This window comes from Cydia splendana, chromosome Z (genome assembly GCF_910591565.1).
Source record: "Cydia splendana chromosome Z, ilCydSple1.2, whole genome shotgun sequence".
NCBI classification, from domain to species: Eukaryota; Metazoa; Arthropoda; class Insecta; order Lepidoptera; family Tortricidae; genus Cydia; species Cydia splendana.
In genome coordinates, this window is record NC_085987.1 from 22208480 (window position 1) to 22224077 (window position 15598).

Here is a 15598-nt window from a genome sequence, read left to right on the forward strand (position 1 = left end):
AGGGATAGTGCCATATATTAGAAAGGGATAGCATGATTCGACCCTGTACCGCTGTCAAACTTCGGGTTTGTAGGAAGTGTCCTTTCTGTACGGTAGCACAGAATAAATAAAAGTACTAGGTACAGAAGACTCACTCTCTAACAAACCCCAAAATTGGGGCCGAACGGATGTAGTGAGTGCGCGGAGTAAGCCACGCCTGACGGTAGTACTATTATTTCTTCTGTGGTTAAGACACGAAAGACTTTTGATCAGAAGTCCTCCTCCTCCTCGCGTCGTGTTCCTCATTGCTGAGGGTCGTGAAATCCCCGTGGAATCAACTTCTCTTTGACCATACCTCGGACACTGGCGATCAAATGTATGAAACAAACGCGTTCCTACGCATACAGTCTAAGCTGAACGTGTATGTAGGTGAACGCGTAGGTACCATGCTTGTGTGAGTGAGATAAGACGTGCTAGGGTTCCCGCCATTTTGTTGTCGAGTTCAATGACCTCAATGACTCAAAACTCATTGCGCGAATCAGGAAGAAATAAGAAGCGTATTATGCTGTAAGGTGGGTATTTAAACTCGATTTATACAATAGTTTCCTATTTTGAATCAGTATAAATGAAGTAACAAAATTTTTGTAGGGAAATTCAGGCTACCAAAATATTACGTAAGTTGAAAACATGATTTTTTGTTCATATAGATATTGTGTTGTTTTCAGTGTGATCTGATAGGTTTTATAAATATTTGAATATTTTACGTGGCCTCCGCTCTGCACACCGCGTCGTCGCGTCCTTGCCAGCCGGGAACTGTGAGGTAACCGAGAGCGGGTGGGCGGCCTTCAACGGGAGGCAGGGAGTGTCCATACTGTACGTTAGTACTCTTTCTTATACTGTGCTTTGACGGTGTCCCGACATCTACCTGTTTTTGGCATCGTGAAGCGCCACATGCAGTTGGGTGTCCAGGGTAGAACGGACTTGAAGTGCCCACCTTGTTGGGCTACGGCCTCTGGGTCATTTGCCATTAACCTTGCCAGTAACAGTGATCAGAAGTAAACTAAGCAGAATTATGTACAGCGCCATTTATCGGCAAATTGGTTAACTAATTTGCGCGACCTGTATGTATGTATGTATAATAACAAAGAGAATTTGAAATAGAGAGTTACTGTCATGGTAAATTATGTAGCTACAGTACATTTACTGCCATCTTTCGACAGACGATTAAAACTGTTAGAACGCCATTTGACTTTGATCATTATTCTTTCACTGATATGTGTTAACTTTTTAAATATTAATAGTAACGCCATCTACTCGAGAGTAGGCTGAAGGTTATGGCGCCATTGCTCTAAAAGATTGCACCATACCTTTGGCCTACAGTGAACGAATAAGGAAAAGTCAAATGGCTTTCTAACATTTTTATCATCTGTCGAAAGATGGCAGTAAATTTACAGTGGCTACATAATTTAGTTTAACAATCCGTCTCTATACACTCTATTCTCTTTGATAATAATAATTCTTTATCATGTCAACCGAATTCAACAATTTTTGTTTTATTTGAAAGGTGTTTTTAGTGTATTCTCATAGAAAAATCAAGTATAATGAACACTTGCTATTAATTATGTGGTTTAAATTGCAAATAAAATATTGAAATGCTTTTTGATAATTAAGACGAAAGTGGAGGACCCGCGTGAAATCGCCTTTTTTTACAAACGTAGTAGTCCTCATTTTCCTCTCTGGATATTAACATTATTGAAATATTTTTTTTAGTTGTATATCGACCACTGCTGTGCATGCCCCTGTTTGATTTTTTTTTTTTAATTTTTAATTATTACCTATAGGACATTTAAAAATTTGCATGAAAGCTGTTTTTCGCTCCAAATTTTTACAATAATCAAAAAAGTCAAAATAAGCGGGTGAAATGAAATAAAATAAGCCGGATCTGTCTGTCTGTCATGGATCCAAGTGGTCCATTTTTCAATGACTCTTCTGCATAGATCCGGCTGAATTTGAGCGATGGTCTGTGTTATGTTCACCTTTACGGCATCGGTCGATTCCGTTTTATTAGGGTTCAGTACCCAATGGGTAAAACGGGACCGTATTACTAAGACTTCGCTGTCCGTCCGTCCGTCCGTCCATCCGTCCGTCCGTCCGTCTGTCTGTCACCAGGCTGTATCTCACGAACCGTGATAGCTAGACAGTTGAAATTTTCACAGATGATGTATTTCTGTTGCCGCTATAACAACAAATACTAAAAACAGAATAAAATAAAGATTTAAATGGAGCCTCCCATACAACAAACGTGATTTTTGACCAAAGTTAAGCAACGTCGGGAGTGGTCAGTACTTGGATGGGTGACCGTTTTTTTTATGTTTTTTTTTGCATTATGGTACAGAACCCTTCGTGCGCGAGTCCGACTCGCACTTGCCCGGTTTTTTGCATAGACCTGCGACTTCAAGACACCCCACAAGAAAAAGTCTAGCTGGGTTAAATCGCATGACCTTGTTGGCACATTCACGTCACCCCTGCGAGAGACAACTTTACCCTCAAATCGCTTATGCAGAATGTGAGTCGTGGCGTCCGTTGTGTGGCACGTAGCGCTATCCTGCTTGATCCACATGTCGTCTAGGTCCATATGATTCCATTTGAGCCATAAGAAATTGGTTATCGTCGTTCTGTAGCGCTCGCCGTTAACGGTGACCGCCTCACCAGCGTCGTTTTCGAAAAACTCCTTTCAAATAAAAAAAGAATTTTGGTGATACCTCACACTCAGTTTGTTTTTTATTTAATTTCAACATCTTCACCTTTATTGAAAAACCCTTTAAAAATATGTTCTACGAGGGGGAATCAAAAAGTCCTTAGAACTACGTATTTGTAAAACGTCTTTACATGAAGTTTGTTTTTTTATTCTGAGATGGCACTATGACGTAATTTTTGAATTGTTCCCGCCATGATATTGTAAAGAAGCTGATTAAAACGTTAAAGCTGGAAAAAAATTTGTAACGTGCCGTGATAAAGTGCTTGTGTTTGAAGAAAATGTCTACCAAGGATTTTTCTTTGGATATTCAGCAGACGGTAGGCTCTGATGCTTTACCTTATTCCACCGTCGCTTACTGGGTTGCAGAGTTCAGAAGAGGTAGATCAAGCTGTGAAGATGACCCCCGCTTCGGTCGATAATAACAGATGTTTTGGGTTTAAAAAAAGTGTCAGCAAAATGGGTTCCGCGAATGTGCTTTTCCACCGCGACAATGCCCGGCTCATCGGTCACAGATGGCTCTCACTGCTATCCGCCAGGCTGGTTTTGAGATCTTTGACCATCCGTCCTACTCGTCAGACTTAGCTCCGTGTGATTTCCACTTATTTCCAAAATTAAAGGAATACATTCGTGGAACTAAATTGGGCGATGACAACAACGCGGTTGAAACATTTTTTGGACCCAAGAAAAAACTTTTTTTTGAAGGAATAAAAAAAAAATTGAAAAACGATATACTAAATGTATAAAACAACAAGGAAATTATGTAGAAAAATAACATGAAAATAATTTATATTCGTTTGTTTTTGACCCTATTTCTAAGAACTTTTTGATTCACCCTCGTATAATGTCAATATCCAGAGAGGAAAATGGAGACTACGTTTATATGGAGAAGAGGCCGCCCCCTTTCCTATCGTATAAAAACCAAGTGGCTACGGTGACAGCTGGCTTTCACTATGATTTGACTATACTTATCCTCCGTATTTGTCAAAGTAAATTATGTAGTCGTACATTTACTGCCATCTTTCGACACAAAAACGCCATTTGACTTTGATCCTTATTTTTTCACTGACGTGTTAAATTTGTTAAATGTCAAAAAGTATCGCCATATACTCGACGATAGGCCAAAGGTATAGTGCCATCTTTTGGAGCGATAGCGCCATACCTTTATTGGCCTACTCTCGCCTTTGACCTATCGTAGAGTAGGTGGCGATACTTTTTGACATTTAACAAATTGAACACATATCAGTGAAAAAATAAGGATCAAAGTCAAATGGCGCTCTAAAAGTGTTAATAATTTGTGTCGAAAGATGGCAGTAAATGTATTGACTACAATGACTACATAATTTACTTTGACAATATTCCTCTCGTCTAAATTCTCTTTGGTGTGGCTATGTAGATTTTTGTAATAATGTCCCATGATATTTAATTTAATATTAGCTAGGTCTGTCTTGCCGTGGTAGTCAGTAGTATTCATGATTCATTTTATTATATTGAATTATAATTATCGGTGAAATATAAAAGTCCACATCTCAGGTAATAAAATAGGAGTAAAGGTGATTTTTATTTTTTATATTTATCCTATTCAGAACTATAAGTACAAATTGTAGTAGGAAGTAAATATGTTTTTTTTTTCTATTTTCGTGTATATTATTTCACATACATAGGTCACAGTTAAAATATTACGGGAAAAGTGTTGCGGTGATAACGTACTGTAAGGCAATTTGAATTATGGGCTACATTGTACTTATTATATTGAAAAAGAATAATATGTATATACTGTACATTCCTCATGTCTTTCATTTTGATTGTCATTGCAATAAGTACTACAGAGGCCCAGAAATATAATCAAGTTAGCTATCTAATGAGTCGACCTGAACTATTTTAGAGAAATAGGATAAAACGAGAATGACACATAATGACATAACACATAAAATACATATACACAATAATAATATTTATATTATAACATTTTAAAAATGTATCCTTTCAGTGTAGTAATTACTAAGAGACACATTTAGATCTCAATGTTATTGCATATTAGATAGTGAACACCAGGCCAGGCAGCTAGGAGGCTAGGCAGCCCGAGGACCTCGGCATGCGCGCGTGGCCAGTGCTTATTGTTCCTTGCAGGAGGGTGTCCCAGGGAGATCATACCAGTCCTCCCCGCCAGGACCGGAACCAAAACGGGCGCGGAGACAATGCGGACTTATACTATGTATATACACAGGCTTCCATCAGTGTCCTACGTTGTAATATTTATCTAATATTGTATGAATACCTATATTATCACAACTGTCTTCAACGATTATGAATTAGTTACCAACCCTATTTAGAAAAAAATACTATACATATAGTAACAAAGTCAATAAGTTTTCAGTTTTAATACAACCAGTATTAGTCATAAAAAACAAAATCAATATTGACAAACCTTACGATAGTTATGATAATGCGTGAATCTACACACACCCAATGGCAAATAGGCGTACCTTCGTATCTACTTCAAGAGAGCTGTATACGAAAGAGTGTTTATATTATAACTCTTATGACAGTTTCTCTACTGTTTTAGATCTAATTTACTAGATTACATAGTAAACATCTTAAACGTTTTTTTAACCGGGACAATCATCTATAAATGTAATATAAAATATCTTTTTGGAATAATTTACAATTGCATCGTATTAGCCACAGAAATCGAATACCATAACAACCGCGATCCACTCTATGGGACAAATGTCCAGAAGGTAGAGGAGCAGGCGGAGCAGCAGCAGGGCGACGGAGGCTGCCAGCGCGCGCGAGCGGGCGAGGCGCGTGCGCTGGCGCTGGCGCGGGCTCGGGCTCGGGCTCGGGCGCCACGCGGGCGCGGGCTGCTCGCAGGCGGGCGGCGCCAGCTAGCCGGACGCCGGCTCCAGCGCCTTCAGCCCCTCGGCGGTGAGGCCCTGCTTCTGGCACCACTCCACGAAGTCGTCTATTAGTACTGGCCAGGCTCCCTCGGCATCATAGTTGCTCATGCCGTCGTCGATTTGCGTGGCGAAATCTAAAAGTAGATTCCACGTGTCCTTGGGAATTGACCTTTTATGGTGTTCCTGAAACATTGCATATTTTGTAAAATATTAGTTTTTATGGTCATGATAAAGTATGAATCATTAATTAACCCGTGGAGCGCCCTAAACAGACACGTGTGCTGGTAACTAGTATAGGAGTTCCATACTACGGTAATTTTGGGGCGCTCCAGGGGTTAAGGTGTATTCGGGTATTACCGAATGTCGGATAATTCCGAAATTCAGATGAAAATCACCCTTAATTCCATCATAATAAAAGGCTCTTTCGGAATTATCCGACAGTTTTCGACATTCGGAATTACCCGAGTAAACCTTACTCATTAAAAAAAAATATTCTCGAAAGGGTTTATGAGGAGGCAGGTACACAACCGGCGCCGGTAGGTCCTTACAACGCCTAATATACATTACGAAAAATCAAAAATAATCATAATTATCGTAATTAGCGTTAGGTTAGGTACATGTTGTTAGCCTACCTACTGCTTATATGGCTCCTTACATTTTATGCACAAACCCAGTGTAATTTGAATAAGACAACATTTCATCTTATTTTTGTACACTATGGGAGCAAAAACCCACCGCTATATAACTAAATAGATTCATATTGTTTTTATGTTTTACAATTGACTTAAAGCATTGAGTAATATGTATAAATAAAGAGTGATGGTAACTCCATACATCAGTTTTCTTACCAAAACGCGAGTTGTGCGATTTCGTAGTCGACATCTAGCGTCAAGTAGCGGAATTTATCAGTACGCGGTGAACGAAAACTCTAATGCTCAACAATTTTCAGCTAATATTATAAAAGTCTATTTTCAACTCCTTCTGCTTATAATATTAGTTGTAAATTGTTTTAGTAGTACATTTTTCGTCAGATGTCAGCGACACTTGGACATCTGGTGTCAAGTAGCGGTACTGATAGTTCCACTACTTGACGTTAGATGTCTATTACGAAATAACTCGCGTTTTGGTAAGAAAACTAATGTATGGAGTTACCACTTTTCCTTTACTTATATTACTCTTAAGAATAAAGGTTCCGTTTCAGCTTGGGTAAAAATGGCTACAACACATTATAGAAAATGGTCACTTCTGTGGACAATATAATAAAAGTAAGTAAGTAGGGCCAAATTCTCTCTCTCCCCCCTCCCCCCATCTTGCCAGGAGAGGGGAAAGGAGCGGCGAGTCCCGCACACCGTGCGTAAATGCATTCCCACTTCGTTAAAAATAAGTTCTATAATTATATTTCAAAAAGTTATCGGGATAGTTTTGGAAATATTCAAAATAGCGACCATGGCTCCGCAAGGTCTACAGCTACACTCAAAAACAAAGAAATGGAAGTACTTTACATTTTTGGCTTCTCGCTCAATAAATTTTCTAATTTTCATTTTCAATTTTCATTCAAAGAAATTAGTATATCAATGGAATGCTGATAATAATAATCTAAATAAGTTCTACATGACATTAAAGCTCTCCAAGGGGCCTCTACGTGTTGGATCTATATTCCCACGCAAGCCTATCAAAAGACCGGGATTTATAGGCCCTCAAAATCCAAAATGGAGTACATCTAAATAAAATAAATTTTATTTGTTTAAGGTTTCACAACTGAAAAATCCCCGTTTTACATGAATAGACAAAAAAAAACGTAGGAAAAATTACAGTGATTATTATTTTACAAATACATTTCCTTTAACAAAAGATTTCATTTTAGAAAATCAGTAATTAAAGTTACCATCGCAGGACTATAAACATGGTAATAATTTTTTCATCGATTTTATTAATTTCTTAAGATATTGTTATTCCTCCAAAAACGCCGCGTTCCGGACTCGGACGTTGATCTATTGTCGTTTTAACTAGTCAGCAGTTTATAAAGCGTATGGGAGTTTTAGAGAAAGTAGGACCTTTACTCGAAGACTAAGAACTGATCATCGTGGTGCACGACAGCTCTTCGAAAACGCCACCTTCCAGGATTTGCAGTTTAGCTACAGCTTTGCCAGGTGCAAATAATGAATGCCAATGAGTGGAAATTTAGGAGATGACCTTGGAAAGATGACCTGACTCCAAAAAAACCTGCTACTAGGCCCAAATTGCTGCCAAGGTATTGTACAGTTGGTGTAACACCTACCCCTACACCCTAACATAAGTATGCACTTTTCTATATAGCTAGTATGGCGACGTGTGTACTCATGTACTCAAGTTGGGGCACTTAGGAGTCATCCATTAATTACATCACACGAATTGCTAGGTTTTTTGACCCTCCCCCCTCAGTGTCACATTTGGCAAAGCCCTCCCCCTCTGGTGTGACGTTACATTTTTTAAACGAAATCGGCAAATCGAATTAAGTAGGTTGTACCTATTATTAATATTGTAACAAAATATTTTTGAAAAATTAATATTAGTAATTTTATAACCCAAAACTGATTAGAAAAGAAAATTAAACGAATAAAAATGATTATTGTTCCGAAAATTTGTTATTTAACTGCACAGCGAATTAAATAATTTAAAGTGACGTCACAAAGTTAGTGATTCCCCCTCCGGTGTCTCAACATGTCATATTTTCTTGACCCCTCTCCACCCTGAACGTGTGATGTAATTAATGCATGACCCCTTACTGTATAACACCACGATAGATAAATTCTGAAAAACATCGGATCCCAGTTCCTTTATTTGACGAGTACTGTATGTGTTTAAGTAACTGTGACCGAAGAAGGCGTGTGTAGTTGAGTCTCCGAAACCATTGTTTGCAGTGCTGCATCAGAGGCTATGATGGAGGTTCTTTAACGATGTGGGCAAACATTTCCATCGATGGCGGCACCGAGATTCTTCTCGTGCTTGGAGGGACCCACGACTGCACATTGTCAGCGGCAAGGTACAATACTGACATCCTCCGTTACTTTACGCTTGTTTTTGACGAGGGGTTCCTTCTGATGCAGAACAATGTCCCTTGTCATATCACAAGGATCATCCGGACCTACCCTCCCGAAGTTGACATCGCCATAATGAATTAAACAGCTCTTACGCTGGATCCCTATTCCATCAAACATGTGCGGGACTGTCAAAAAAGGAAGGTTCGGAACCAAGATCCTGCACCACCAGGACCTGAAGTGGCTTTGCCAGAGGAATGGGACGTTGTACAACTAAATTATCTTAGGAAGTTAATGAAATCGATGAAAATCCAATAATATAAATTACATATTTTTCCAAAATTTTTTTTAAAGAAAATGAATTTATAAAATAAAACTTACTGTAATTTTTCCAAACTTTTTTTTGTCTATTCTTAAAAAGCAGGGAGTTTTGCAAACTGAAACAAATAAAAATTTGGTGTTTTTCAATAGGTTATATTACTAGTTTGGTTTGATACTATTTTCTTCAGGATATTATGAAAATTCGTAAAGTTATTGAGTGGAGAAACCAAACATGTATTCCGTATTTTTCTTCACATTTCTTCGGTCACGGGTGTATAGCTCACAGAGGCAGTGAGGTCTATAGCTCTGTTTAATACAAATATTATAGGTCTTGGGTTATTAAACAAATCCATAGACTTAAGACGCTTTTACTTTTATATGTCCACTGTTTTCAGCGGACAATGGACCGTGTTAGCCATCGACAAATGCTGAGTGGCATCCATTTTGGTGTTAGTATGTATTAGAATAAGATGTATTTGTAGGTTAAGTCTTATTTTGACACCAAATATTTTTTTTCTATTAGATGACTACGTCCAGTTTCTTATGTGGCTATTGGCAGCTACACTCAAGAAAACGAGACATTGTCGCCTAACACATATGTCTGGTGAAAACAATGATTGCATACAAGGAGCCTATTATCTGTTAAAATTAAGCTATGCCCATAGTATTCAGCAGTGTAGGGCGCAGTTAACTACTATTTGTAATCTAACTACTTATTACGACTAAAAGTAGTTAACTACAAGTAGTCATAACTACATGTAACCTAACTACAATAATCAGGTTACATAAAGTAGTCGTTAATCTGATTACTGTAACCGAGTAGTTATAACTACTAACTACTTTAATACATCCATGTAAAAATCATTTTGATCTTTCTTGTCCTTGACATAAAGACACTTTCTGTGAGAAACTGTATTAAGTATGACAGTAAAATAAGGACTATTTTTGATTTTGCACCATGTCATAAAAGTCATCATGGGCGTCGTTTTATAGGTTTCAGGGAGTGCAGAATTCGAAAATGATGACAGTTTTGGAATCCAACATGTCTGCCGTGCACTTTGACATAAAAGTCGTCATGGGTGTCGTTTTATAGGTTTCAGGGAGTGCAGAATTCAAAAATGATGACAGTTTTGGAATCCAACATGTCTGCCGTGCACTTTGACATAAAAGTCGTCATGGGTGTCGTTTTATAGGTTTCAGGGAGTGCCGGTTTCAAAAATGATGACAGTTTTAGAATCCAACATGTCTGCCGTGTACTTTGACATAAAAGTCGTCATAGGTGTACGTTTTATAGGTTTCAGGGAGTGTCGGTTTCGAAAATGATAACAGTTTTGGAATCCAACATGTCTGCCGCGCACTTTGACATAAAAGTCGTCATGGGTGTCGTTTTATAGGTTTCAGGGAGTGCAGAATTCAAAAATGATGACAGTTTTGGAATCCAACATGTCTGCCGTGCACTTTGACATAAAAGTCGTCATGGGTGTCGTTTTATAGGTTTCAGGGAGTGCAGAATTCGAAAATGATGACAGTTTTGGAATCCAACATGTATGTCGTGCACTTTGACATAAAAGTCGTCATGGGTGTCGTTTTATAGGTTTCAGGGAGTGCCGGTTTCAAAAATGATGACAGTTTTGGAATCCAACATGTCTGCCGTGTACTTTGACATAAAAGTCGTCATGGGTGTACGTTTTATAGGTTTCAGGGAGTGTCGGTTTCGAAAATGATGACAGTTTTGGAATCGAACATATCTGCCGTGCACTTTGACATAAAAGTCATCATGGGTGTCGTTTTATAGGTTTGAGGGAGTGCCGGTTTCGAAAATGATGACAGTTTTAGAATCCAACATGTCTGCCGTGCACTTTGACATAAAAGTCGTCAAGGGTGTCGTTTTATAGGTTTCAGGGAGTGCAGAACTCGTAAATGATGACAGTTTTGGATTCCAACATGTCTGCCGTGCACTTTGACATAAAAGTCATCATGGGTGTCGTTTTATAGGTTTCAAGGAGTGCAGAACGCGAAAATGATGATATAGGTTTTAGGGGGTGCCAATCCCTCGCCAAACTAGTTGCCTACTTTTTATAAGAAAAATGTGGATTATAATAAAAATAGAACATGTAATTCAAAAGAAATCGTCATTTATTGTTCAACGTTCTGAGTCTTATATGTTTTTAAATACGACCACTATGTAATTGTTAAGACACTAACATGCTGCAGATTATACTTACTCTGCAATGAAAAAAAAAAAACCTTAACAATTAAAAAGTTATTGGAAAATACCCATGATGACTTTAATGTCAAAGTGCACGGCAGACATCTTGGATTCCAAAACAGTCATCATTTTCGAATTCTGCACTCCCTGAAACCTATAAAACGACACCCATGACGACTTTTATGTCAAAGTGCAAGGCAGACATGTTGGAATCCAAAACTGTCATCATTTTTTAATTCTGCACTCCCTGTAATCTATAAAACGACACCCATGACGACTTTTATGTCAAAGTGCACGGCAGACATGTTGGAATCCAAAACTGTCATCATTTTCGAATTGTGCACTCCCTGAAACCTATAAAACGACACCCATGACGACTTTTATGTCAAAGTGCACGACATACATGTTGGATTCCAAAACTGTCATCATTTTCGGAACCGGCACTCCCTGAAACCTATAAAACGACACCCATGACGACTTTTATGTCAAAGTGCACGGCAGACATGTTGGATTCCAAAACTGTCATCATTTTCGAAACCGGCACTCCCTGAAACCTATAAAACGACAGCCATGACGACTTTTATGTCAAAGTGCACGGCAGACATGTTGGATTCCAAAACTGTCATCATTTTCGAAACCGGTACTCCCTGAAACCTATAAAACGACAGCCATGACGACTTTTATGTCAAAGTGCACGGCAGACATGTTGGATTCCAAAACTGTCATCATTTTCGAATTCTGCACTCCCTGAAACCTATAAAACGACACCCATGACGACTTTTATGTCAATGTGCACGACAGACATGTTGGATTCCAAAACTGTCATCATTTTCGAAACCGGCTCTCCCTGAAACCTATAAAACGACACCCATGACGACTTTTATGTCAAAGTACACGGCAGACATGTTGGATTCTAAAACTGTCATCATTTTTGAAACCGGCACTCCCTGAAACCTATAAAACGACACCCATGACGACTTTTATGTCAATGTGCACGGCAGACATGTTGGAATCCAAAACTGTCATCATTTTCGAATTCTGCACTCCCTGAAACCTATAAAACGACACCCATGACGACTTTTATGTAAAAGTGCACGGCAGACATCTTGGATTCCAAAACAGTCATCATTTTCGAAATCTGCGCCCCCTAAAACCTTTAAAACTATATCCATGGCAACTTTTATGCAAAGTGCAGGGCCGCCATCTTGGATTAAAAAATGGTCATCATTTTTGTAATCTTCTTCCTGAAACCTATTAGGAAACAATTACGAAATGCCAATCTCTGCTGAATTCTCTGATAGATAAGTAGTTAGAAAAAGTAATCACGTAACCGTGATTGCAACTACAATTAGTAGTTTGTAATCAAAAATGTTAACTACTTTTAACGGTTACTTCCTGTAATCAATAATCACGATTACTAACTACAAAATGTAGTTGTAGTTAGTAATCAGTAGTTAGATTACATTTTGCCCAACACTGGTATTAAGTTGGGTAAAAATGAATACAGTATACATTTTTTATATTTTTAGTACACAAAAGGCAGTATGGCAGTTGCATAGCAGGCAAACATGTTTGTTTTTAAAATAATAGCTGCACAAACAGTTTATCATAGTAGAGCAGATTACTGTAGAAGTTGATTATTAATAAATATTGTCCTTTAGATACCTCTTGTCTTCACCTGAGGTCCCCCCTCCCCCCAGAGGAAAACAAGTTACCTTATTACAAAGGGCTCATTTAGAAGTAATGTTATTCATATATAGGTTGCCAGTGCGGATAAATATATGACCATGAATCACTTAAATGCAAATATTTTATCACTATCAGTGCTGTATATGCTTATTACTTCACATTTTATAATCATACTTCGCTGCTTGTTACCAGTATACATATAAATCTAATACATCACTCGCTAAGCAATGAAAATTAAATATCATTATGATAAAAAAAATGTAGCTAGCATTCGCACCTGCAGGAACAATTTTATCTTATAGTTAGGAAAAGTATGTTGTTTTATGTTGTATAATGTTTAGCTACTTAAAATAAGGTATTATTCAATTTATGATTATGTGTCTTGGAAATCTTTATATATTTCAAGTCAAATAGGATGGATCTACAAAATCATAAGCATTTAACTTTATCTTTTGACTGCAAACATATTTGAATGGTGCTTTCCATCAGAAACGGGTCCTTATGCTTCAAATAAATGCAAGGGCTCTCTTCATTAACCCGTGGAGCGCCCCAGAATTATCGTAGTATGGAACTCCTATACTAGTTACCAGCACACGTGCGACAGTAGGGCGCTCCACGGGTTAAAAAAGCCACAAATAAAATAGTATGTCAGGTGTATTTTTATGAAATGTCTAATAACGTTAAGAGAACATTCCTTGTGCGGCCTAGGTTATATACAAATAATTTTGCCCAGTCACTTGTAGTGTAATTAACTCAAACATTAGTACTATTATGAATAATTTCCAAAACGAATTTTGATTTGATCATGCATCAGCATACATCTGAAATTTGCTTTTCATTTCAATGCATGTTGTAAGATAACTTAGTTAAAGTACCTGTCATAAATTTATTAGGTGCAAGTTTTTATTGCAGATTGTACTTCCTATCCATAAAGTTGGTGAGCGGCACAGTGGGTGACTCAAATTTAAGTACCCACTACACAACTGTTAAGCAAGCTTCCAACCACTGCAACCTTGGTGGTTTTCAATCATGTAGTAGGCCCTTTACACCCAGCAATATATGATTACCACTTAAAATAAGGACTTTATTAAGTATATGAGACTGTCAAAATTTGCAACTGAGTGGGACAATCCTTATGGATGAAAAATAAAATTAATTTAACAGATAAGAGTATGAAAAAGACTTAGGTATGTTGAAAGTGTCATGCCAGTATTAACATACTAGACCGTATCAGTCCACCTAATATTGATATGTCATAGTAATAATTGCTTATAAAGCCCATTTTCAATACATATGTCAAAAAATCTTTTAATCACTACTTTTAATTATATTTGTACCTTGCAAGAAGTATTGGTTTTAAAGTGATTAAAAATAATAATATCAACAACTAGGACCCAGCACCAAATTATAATCAGAACCATAAACTGTGTAGCATGAGTAAATGGGTATTGGCAATTTACAAAGTATCAATTTGTATACAAGTAATACAACCAGAAATAAAACTGTTTGTGTAGAAACACATACCGTAAGAAACTTGCACCAAGCATCTAGGAATTTAAACCTTCCACGAAGCACTATATTCCAATATGCTATTGCCATATCTAACTCCAATCCCTTTTGCCCTGGGTTTTTGGCATAGTTAAAAGTGAAGTGGTAGAAATCTTTAAATTTATTAGGATCTTTAATTTCTGTTTCAAGGGTAGCTAGTTTTGTTTTTAATTTGTCTATACTGTCTGCTCCCAGCTCCATCAGTCCAGTCAGGAACTCGTCTTTGGAGAACTCACACTGGACTGCAGCTTTACATTTCCATGCAATAATAAGTACTAATATAGATTCAGGACTAAGGTTTAAATCTTCTAGAAATTTCATGACTCCATCCACTGTGATCTTATCATTCTCTTGTTGATCTTTGTACTTGTTAAATAAGAGTTCCAACTTTTTTCTGTCTACTGCAGTCTTAATGGGATCCTTGTAGTACGCATCTGGGTTCTGAAAATAGTTATCACTAGCCAGGTCCAGTTTCCAATCATTCTGAGTAAGGCAATAAATCGCAGTGCTCTCGCTAGTTTGAGTAAATGCGACGAATTTCTTGACTTTGTCTCTCTGTGATGATTTTAATTTATTCTGAAAGAAAACGCAATAGGTAATGTCATAACCTTAGTCTAGATGTTGTCTCAGGTGCCTTGTTTTGGCGTCAGTATTGGTCAAAATTTACTCCTAATTGAAATATTGACATGGAATACCTTTATAAAAAGCTATAAGGAAATGATGCTTACCATTTTAGTATGATTTTTGGTAATTCTAACAATGACTTTCACTGTTATTTCGACATCGGTACCATAGTGGTATCCGTTTTTTTTCTGCTTTCATCCTTTAACCAAAGACAAAGTTGTGCAATAAAAAAGTATTAACACACGAACCGAACTATCCGGATTTTGTATTATAGTTTGTCAAACAACTTTGTCAGTAGTAAAAGGCGCGAAATTCAAATTTCATATGGAACGATAACCCTTCGCGCCTACATTTTTTTAAATATGCCGCTTTTTTCTACTGACGGAAATGGCTTGATAGACTATACATTCTACATTTTGGCAGACCAGTTTTGCCATTTTTCTGCTAAGTGCTAAGAGCGATGCGATCTGTCGCTATCACCCTCAACAGAAAGAAAGTGTCTGGTAAAAGGTAAATGTAAAAGCCCTAAAAATCGAAACAGAATCATGATCAAATC

General features: G+C 37.6%; 1 protein-coding gene across 1 annotated transcript; it reads right to left on the reverse strand.

Moving 5' to 3' along the window:
- Nucleotides 1-5090: 5090 nt before the first annotated feature.
- On the reverse strand, nt 5091-15253 carry LOC134804862 (DCN1-like protein 1). The gene is made up of 3 exons (XM_063778161.1): nt 15147-15253; nt 14395-14994; nt 5091-5817 (listed from the first exon to the last, which is right to left on the reverse strand). Exons 1-3 carry the CDS (start codon nt 15147-15149, stop codon nt 5623-5625), a joined length of 798 nt encoding a protein of 265 aa, XP_063634231.1. The 5' UTR covers nt 15150-15253; the 3' UTR covers nt 5091-5622.
- Nucleotides 15254-15598: the final 345 nt, after the last annotated feature.